At 49.5% G+C, this 9246-nt stretch overlaps 1 protein-coding gene and 1 long non-coding RNA gene across 3 annotated transcripts; one reads left to right on the top strand and one right to left on the bottom strand.

The window, feature by feature from the left end:
- Positions 1-4493: 4493 nt before the first annotated feature.
- On the bottom strand, positions 4494-8302 carry LOC127921670 (E3 ubiquitin-protein ligase HERC2-like). The gene is made up of 3 exons (XM_052505263.1): positions 8272-8302; positions 6826-6938; positions 4494-4688 (listed from the first exon to the last, which is right to left on the bottom strand). The coding sequence occupies exons 1-3, from the start codon at positions 8285-8287 to the stop codon at positions 4494-4496; spliced, it is 324 nt and encodes a 107-aa protein (XP_052361223.1). The 5' UTR covers positions 8288-8302.
- LOC127921669 (uncharacterized) lies at positions 5352-5954 on the top strand. 2 transcript variants are annotated; one of them, XR_008109242.1, is made up of 4 exons: positions 5352-5435; positions 5473-5613; positions 5661-5754; positions 5896-5954. It is a non-coding gene; the product is annotated as an uncharacterized LOC127921669 (long non-coding RNA). The 2 variants fall into 2 exon arrangements; XR_008109241.1 differs by having other exon boundaries at positions 5661-5941.
- Positions 8303-9246: the final 944 nt, after the last annotated feature.

The raw sequence follows: 9246 nt of genomic DNA, 5'->3' as shown, positions 1-9246 counted from the left end.
GACCTAATGAATGTATTCCCAGTCATGTGACATCAATAGATCAGGACCTAATGAATGCATTCCCAGTCATGTGACCTCCATAGATTAGGACCTAATGAATGTATTCCCAGTCATGTGACATCAATAGATCAGGACCTAATGAATGTATTCCCAGTCATGTGACCTCCATAGATTAGGACCTAATGAATGCATTCCCAGTCATGTGACATCAATAGATCAGGACCTAATGAATGCATTCCCAGTCATGTGACCTCCATAGATTAGGACCCAATGAATGTATTCCCAGTCATGTGACCTCCATAGATTAGGACCTAATGAATGCATTCCCAGTCATGTGACATCCATAGATTAGGACCTAATGAATGTATTCCCAGTCATGTGACCTCCATAGATTAGGACCTAATGAATGTATTCCCAGTCATGTGACCTCCATAGATTAGGACCTAATGAATGCATTCCCAGTCATGTGACCTCCATAGATTAGGACCTAATGAATGTATTCCCAGTCATGTGACCTCCATAGATTAGGACCTAATGAATGTATTCCCAGTCATGTGACCTCCATAGATTAGGACCTAATGAATGTATTCCCAGTCATGTGACCTCCATAGATTAGGACCTAATGAATGTATTCCCAGTCATGTGACCTCCATAGATTAGGACCTAATGAATGTATTCCCAGTCATGTGACCTCCATAGATTAGGACCTAATGAATGTATTCCCAGTCATGTGACCTCCATAGATTAGGACCTAATGAATGTATTCCCAGTCATGTGACCTCCATAGATTAGGACCTAATGAATGTATTCCCAGTCATGTGACCTCCATAGATTAGGACCTAATGAATGTATTCCCAGTCATGTGACCTCCATAGATTAGGACCTAATGAATGCATTTCATTTGACTGATTTCCTTCTATGAACTGAGAGTCAGTAAAACCTGAGATTGTTGCGTTTCTATTTTGGTTCAGTGTAGTTTTGGACGATTATTTTGATACGTGATTCCAGGTATTATAAAATATTGATATCAGTATCGGCACCGAGTAATATATTGTGAGGTCCCTGGTAATTCTCAGCCCTACTTGGACACACAAACACACACACTCTGGAGGACAGACTACACACACACTCTGGAGGACAGACTACAACACACACTCTGGAGGACAGACTACAACACACACTCTGGAGGACAGACTACACACACTCTGGAGGACAGACTACAACACACACTCTGGAGGACAGACTACAACACACACTCTGGAGGACAGACTACACACACACTCTGGAGGACAGACTACAACACACACTCTGGAGGACAGACTACAACACACACTCTGGAGGACAGACTACACACACACTCTGGAGGACAGACTACACACACTCTGGAGGACAGACTACACACACACTCTGGAGGACAGACTACACACACACTCTGGAGGACAGACTACACACATACTCTGGAGGACAGACTACACACATACTCTGGAGGACAGACTACACACATACTCTGGAGGACAGACTACACACACACTCTGGTGATCAGTAGCACCCAGTTTAGAGGGAACACTGGTGATCAGTAGCACCCAGTTTAGAGGGAACACTGGTGATCAGTAGCACCCAGTTTAGAGGGAACACTGGTGATCAGTAGCACCCAGTTTAGAGGGAACTGGTGATCAGTGGCACCCAGCTTAGAGGGAACACTGGTGATCAGTAGCACCCAGTTTAGAGGGAACTGGTGATCAGTGGCACCCAGCTTAGAGGGAACACTGGTGATCAGTAGCACCCAGTTTAGAGGGAACTGGTGATCAGTAGCACCCAGTTTAGAGGGAACACTGGTGATCAGTAGCACCCAGTTTAGAGGGAACACTGGTGATCAGTAGCACCCAGCTTAGAGGGAACTGGTGATCAGTAGCACCCAGTTTAGAGGGAACACTGGTGATCAGTAGCACCCAGTTTAGAGGGAACTGGGTGATCAGTAGCACCCAGTTTAGAGGGAACACTGGTGATCAGTAGCACCCAGTTTAGAGGGAACACTGGTGATCAGTAGCACCTAGTTTAGAGGGAACACTGGTGATCAGTAGCACCCAGTTTAGAGGGAACACTGGTGATCAGTAGCACCCAGTTTAGAGGGAACACTGGTGATCAGTAGCACCCAGTTTAGAGGGAACACTGGTGATCAGTAGCACCCAGTTTAGAGGGAACACTGGTGATCAGTAGCACCCAGCTTAGAGGGAACACTGGTGATCAGTAGCACCCAGTTTAGAGGGAACACTGGTGATCGGTAGCACCCAGTTTAGAGGGAACACTGGTGATCAGTAGCACCCAGCTTAGAGGGAACACTGGTGATCAGTAGCACCCAGCTTAGAGGGAACACTGGTGATCGGTAGCACCCAGTTTAGAGGGAACACTGGTGATCAGTAGCACCCAGTTTAGAGGGAACACTGGTGATCAGTAGCACCCAGTTTAGAGGGAACACTGGTGATCAGTAGCACCCAGTTTAGAGGGAACACTGGTGATCAGTAGCACCCAGTTTAGAGGGAACTGGTGATCAGTAGCACCCAGTTTAGAGGGAACACTGGTGATCAGTAGCACCCAGTTTAGAGGGAACACTGGTGATCAGTAGCACCCAGTTTAGAGGGAACACTGGTGATCAGTAGCACCCAGTTTAGAGGGAACACTGGTGATCAGTAGCACCCAGTTTAGAGGGAACACTGGTGATCAGTAGCACCCAGTTTAGAGGGAACACTGGTGATCAGTAGCACCCAGTTTAGAGGGAACACTGGTGATCAGTAGCACCCAGCTTAGAGGAACACTGGTGATCAGTAGCACCCAGTTTAGAGGGAACACTGGTGATCGGTAGCACCCAGTTTAGAGGGAACACTGGTGATCAGTAGCACCCAGCTTAGAGGGAACACTGGTGATCAGTAGCACCCAGCTTAGAGGGAACACTGGTGATCGGTAGCACCCAGTTTAGAGGAACACTGGTGATCAGTAGCACCCAGTTTAGAGGGAACACTGGTGATCAGTAGCACCCAGTTTAGAGGGAACACTGGTGATCAGTAGCACCCAGTTTAGAGGGAACACTGGTGATCAGTAGCACCCAGTTTAGAGGGAACACTGGTGATCAGTAGCACCCAGCTTAGAGGGAACACTGGTGATCAGTAGCACCCAGTTTAGAGGGAACACTGGTGATCGGTAGCACCCAGTTTAGAGGGAACACTGGTGATCAGTAGCACCCAGCTTAGAGGGAACACTGGTGATCAGTAGCACCCAGCTTAGAGGGAACACTGGTGATCAGTAGCACCCAGTTTAGAGGGAACACTGGTGATCAGTAGCACCCAGTTTAGAGGAACACTGGTGATCAGTAGCACCCAGCTTAGAGGGAACACTGGTGATCAGTAGCACCCAGCTTAGAGGGAACACTGGTGATCAGTAGCACCCAGCTTAGAGGGAACACTGGTGATCAGTAGCACCCAGCTTAGAGGGAACTCTGGTGATCGGTAGCACCCAGTTTAGAGGGAACACTGGTGATCAGTAGCACCCAGCTTAGAGGGAACTCTGGTGATCGGTAGCACCCAGTTTAGAGGGAACACTGGTGATCGGTAGCACCCAGCTTAGAGGGAACACTGGTGATCGGTAGCACCCAGTTTAGAGGGAACACTGGTGATCAGTAGCACCCAGTTTAGAGGGAACTGGTGATCAGTAGCACCCAGTTTAGAGGGAACACCGGTGATCAGTAGCACCCAGTTTAGAGGAACACTGGTGATCGGTAGCACCCAGTTTAGAGGGAACACTGGTGATCAGTAGCACCCAGTTTAGAGGGAACACTGGTGATCAGTAGCACCCAGTTTAGAGGGAACACTGGTGATCAGTAGCACCCAGCTTAGAGGGAACACTGGTGATCAGTAGCACCCAGTTTAGAGGGAACACTGGTGATCAGTAGCACCCAGTTTAGAGGAACACTGGTGATCAGTAGCACCCAGTTTAGAGGGAACACTGGTGATCAGTAGCACCCAGTTTAGAGGGAACACTGGTGATCAGTAGCACCCAGCTTAGAGGAACACTGGTGATCAGTAGCACCCAGTTTAGAGGGAACACTGGTGATCAGTAGCACCCAGTTTAGAGGGAACACTGGTGATCAGTAGCACCCAGCTTAGAGGGAACACTGGTGATCAGTAGCACCCAGCTTAGAGGGAACTCTGGTGATCGGTAGCACCCAGTTTAGAGGGAACACTGGTGATCAGTAGCACCCAGCTTAGAGGGAACTCTGGTGATCGGTAGCACCCAGTTTAGAGGGAACACTGGTGATCGGTAGCACCCAGCTTAGAGGGAACACTGGTGATCGGTAGCACCCAGTTTAGAGGGAACACTGGTGATCAGTAGCACCCAGTTTAGAGGGAACTGGTGATCAGTAGCACCCAGTTTAGAGGGAACACTGGTGATCAGTAGCACCCAGTTTAGAGGGAACACTGGTGATATATATGTAGTTGTTTTCACCTGTAGTTGATGGCGAGGCGGACATACTCGGCCCTGTTCTCCAGGGTGATGTGGGAGTATTTAGAGCTGAGCTGGATATCCTGTCCGTTGGCGTTAGGGACTGTGAAGGGGAGAGTCATGCCCTCAAACTCCTCAGCCGTGGCCTCATTGTCTCTGATGTACATCAGGCCAGGTATAAAGTCTTTATCCACCTGAAGGGGAAGAGAACAACACTCTGTGTAAAAATGACACGAGAAAAGACCAGTGGCCTTTGCCTTTAGTTGTATGTGTTTTTCCATCTAAATGTGTGTTTTTCACTTGACTGTCTGTCTCTACAGTCTAGGAGAACTTGAACGGGAATCTCATTGGCTCTTAGGAGAGGAATGCATTTTTGACGTTGTTTTAAGTGAAGGTTATAACTCACAGTTTGCATGTGAGTCCTCTCTGATTACTATCAGAGTGTATACACAGTATGACTGAGTGAGTGTGAGTGACGCTCTCTGGCTGTATTCTGGTGCTGGGTAAATTCCTGTGTAACCTTCAGTAAAGCTTTGGGGCTAACCCGCGTGACAACAGAGGCTTTGTGAGGAAACAGCCTCTTCCTGTATCACGGTCAGGCTGAACGCGTTCCAGAATCTCATGATTACAGCGTGGACGCAGGAGAGATGCACACGGTACCACAGTACACACTAGTCTCTACACACAGTCACACAACAAGCACCAAGGCTGAAGATGGGGCGTATACACACACGCACAATATAGTAATATTAACTGAATTCTGTTTAACTGTCATTAGAGGGTATCTGCGGAATGCGACTTGACCGGCTAAATGGCATACTTGTTAAGACCTTTTGAATAACCTTTGGTACATGTAGTCAACACTATAACCCAGCCTGTTAACTACAGTAGAAGGTATATGTAGTCAACACTATAACCCAGCCTGTTAACTACAGTAGAAGGTATATGTAGTCAACACTATAACCCAGCCTGTAGAAGGTATATGTAGTCAACACTATAACCCAGCCTGTTAACTACAGTAGAAGGTATATGTAGTCAACACTATAACCCAGCCTGTTAACTACAGTAGAAGGTATATGTAGTCAACACTATAACCCAGCCTGTTAACTACAGTAGAAGGTATATGTAGTTAACACTATAACCCAGCCTGTTAACTACAGTAGAAGGTATATGTAGTCAACACTATAACCCAGCCTGTTAACTACAGTAGAAGGTATATGTAGTCAACACTATAACCCAGCCTGTTAACTACAGTAGAAGGTACATGTAGTCAACACTATAACCCAGCCTGTTAACTACAGTAGAAGGTACATGTAGTTAACACTATAACCCAGCCTGTTAACTACAGTAGAAGGTACATGTAGTCAACACTATAACCCAGCCTGTTAACTACAGTAGAAGGTATATGTAGTCAACACTATAACCCAGCCTGTTAACTACAGTAGAAGGTATATGTAGTCCCCCACCCCTCCCTCCCTCAGCACCCCTCCCTCCCTCAGCACCCCTCCCTCCCTCAGCACCCTCCCTCCCTCAGCACCCCTCCCTCCCTCAGCACCCCTCCCTCCCTCAGCACCCCTCCCTCCCCCAGCACCCCTCCCTCCCCCAGCACCCCTCCCTCCCTCAGCACTCCTCCCTCCCCAGCACCCCTCCCCTCCCTCAGCACCCCTCCCTCCCTCAGCACCCCTCCCCCCTCAGCACCCCTCCCTCCCTCAGCACCCCTCCCTCCCTCAGCACCCTCCTTCCCTCAGCACCCCTCCCTCCCAACACACACACAGCACCCCTCCCTCCCACAGCACCCCTCCCTCCCTCAGCACCCCTCCCTCCCACAGCACCCCTCCCTCCCACAGCACCCCTCCCTCCCTCAGCACCCTCCCTCCCTCAGCACCCCTCCCTCCCTCAGCACCCCTCCCTCCCTCAGCACCCCTCCCCTCCCAACACACACACAGCACCCCTCCCTCCCAACACAGCACCCCTCCCTCCCTCCCACAGCACCCTTCCCTCCCTCCCACAGCACCCTTCCCTCCCTCCCACAGCACCCTTCCCTCCCCTCCCACAGCACCCTTCCCTCCCTCCCACAGCACCCTTCCCTCCCAACACACACACACACCACCCCTCCCTCCCAACACACACACAGCACCCCTCCCTCCCAACACACACACAGCACCCCTCCCTCCCACACACACACACAGCACCCCTCCCTCCCTCCCACAGCACTCCTCCCTCCCTCCCACAGCACCCCTCCTCCCAACACACACACACACTTCTAACTAAGTCCTGAATTTACTGACATTCAACACAGACACACACGAGCAGACAGTGCAGGTTCAGTACCTCACTAAGGTCAGCGATGGTGAGGTTCATCCCAGCCAGCTGTTTCCAGACAGGTTCAGCCAGGTTGAGACTGAGAGGGGATCCGGTACGGATGGCTATGCCCAGGAGCACTCCTACAGGACAGAGATCTCCATTAGACTGGGTTAGGGTTGAGACAGAGATAAAGGACAGAGATACAGGACAGAGATCTCCATTAGACTGGGTTAGGGTTGAGACAGAGATAAAGGACAGAGATACAGGACAGAGATCTCCATTAGACTGGGTTAGGGTTGAGACAGAGATAATGGACAGAGATACAGGACAGAGATACAGGACAGAGATCTCCATTAGACTGGGTTAGGGTTGAGACAGAGATAAAGGACAGAGATACAGGACAGAGATCTCCATTAGACTGGGTTAGGGTTGAGACAGAGATAAAGGACAGAGATACAGTGGGGCAAAAAGTATTTAGTCAGCCACCAATTGTGCAAGTTCTCCCACTTAAAACGATGAGAGAGGCCTGTAATTTTCATCATAGGTACACTTCAACTATGACAGACAAAATTTGATTTTTTTCTCTCCAGAAAATCACATTGTAGGATGTTTAATGAATTTATTTGCAAATTATGTTGGAAAATAAGTATTTGGTCAATAACAAAGTTTATCTCAATACTTTGTTATATACCCTTTGTTGGCAATGACAGAGGTCAAACGTTTTACATCTCTATTAGACTGGGAAAGGGTTGAGACTGAGGACCGAACTGCCCGGATGGTAGTGCTGAGCCATTAACCGACATTTCAGGAGTTAAAACCTACAGGAGGGTCTCTCTCCAGGAACAGGGTTGGAGTTAAAACCTACAGGAGGGTCTCTCTCCAGGAACAGGGTTGGAGTTAAAACCTACTGGAGGGTCTCTCTCCAGGAACAGGGTTGGAGTTAAAACCTACAGGAGGGTTCTCTCCAGGAACAGGGTTGGAGTTAAAACCTACAGGAGGGTCTCTCTCCAGGAACAGGGTTGAAGAGCCCTGTTTTAGGGCTATACTTCCCCCAGGAATCTGAAGATAGTTAGGTACAGAGCTGACTTGGCTGCAGGGTCAGGGAGCGGAGGGAGAGGGTACCTATCTAAGAATCTGAACATAGTTAGGTACAGAGCTGACTTGGCTGCAGGGTCAGGGGTCAGGGAGCGGAGGGAGAGGGTACCTATCTAAGAATCTGAACATAGTTGAGTACAGATATGAGTGGCTGCAGGGTCAGGGGTCAGGGGTTAGGTCGCGGAGGGAGAGGATACCTACCTAAGAATCTGAACATAGTTGAGTACAGATATGAGTGGCTGCAGGGTTAGAGGTCAGGGGTTAGGTCGCGGAGGGAGAGGATACCTACCTAAGAATCTGAACATAGTTAGGTACAGAGCTGACTTGGCTGCAGGGTTAGGGGTCAGGGGTTAGGTCGCGGAGGGAGAGGATACCTACCTAAGAATCTGAACATAGTTAGGTACAGAGCTGACTTGGCTGCAGGGTTAGGGGTCAGGGGTCAGGGAGCGGAGTGGGAGGATACCTACCTAAGAATCTGAACATGTTCATATGCAGAGCTGACTTGGCTGCAGGGTTAGGGGTCAGGGGTCAGGGAGCAGAGGGGAGGATACCTACCTAAGAATCTGAACATGTTCATATACAGAGCTGACTTGGCTGCAGGGTTAGGGGTCAGGGGTCAGGGAGCAGAGGGGAGGATACCTACCTAAGAATCTGAACATAGTTAGGTACAGATATGAGTGGCTGCAGGGTTAGGGGGTCAGGGAGCAGAGGGAGAGGATACCTACCTAAGAATCTGAACATAGTTAGGTACAGAGCTGACTTGGCTGCAGGGTTAGGGGTCAGGGAGCAGAGGGAGAGGATACTCTACCTAAGAATCTGAACATAGTTAGGTACAGAGCTGACTTGGCTGCAGGGTTAGGGGTTAGGGGTCAGGGAGCAGAGGGGAGGATACCTACCTAAGAATCTGAACATAGTTAGGTACAGATATGAGTGGCTGCAGGGTTAGGGGTCAGGGAGCAGAGGGAGAGGATACCTACCTAAGAATCTGAACATAGTTAGGTACAGAGCTGACTTGGCTGCAGGGTCAGGGAGCGGAGGGGAGGATACCTACCCTAAGAATCTGAACATGCTTCATATACAGAGCTGACTTGGCTGCAGGGTTAGGGGTCAGGGTCAGGGAGCAGAGGGGAGGATACCTACCTAAGAATCTGAACATGTTCATGTGCAGAGCTGACTTGGCTGCAGGGTTAGGGGTCAGGGGTCAGGGAGCAGAGGGGGAGGATACCTACCTAAGAATCTGAACATAGTTAGGTACAGATATGAGTGGCTGCAGGGTTAGGGGTCAGGGAGCAGAGGGAGAGGATACCTACCTAAGAATCTGAACATAGTTAGGTACAGAGCCGACTTGGCTGC

This window comes from Oncorhynchus keta, unplaced genomic scaffold, assembly GCF_023373465.1.
Source record: "Oncorhynchus keta strain PuntledgeMale-10-30-2019 unplaced genomic scaffold, Oket_V2 Un_contig_23037_pilon_pilon, whole genome shotgun sequence".
In the NCBI taxonomy this organism is placed as follows: domain Eukaryota; kingdom Metazoa; phylum Chordata; class Actinopteri; order Salmoniformes; family Salmonidae; genus Oncorhynchus; species Oncorhynchus keta.
This window is presented reverse-complemented; position numbering and strand designations above follow the sequence as displayed.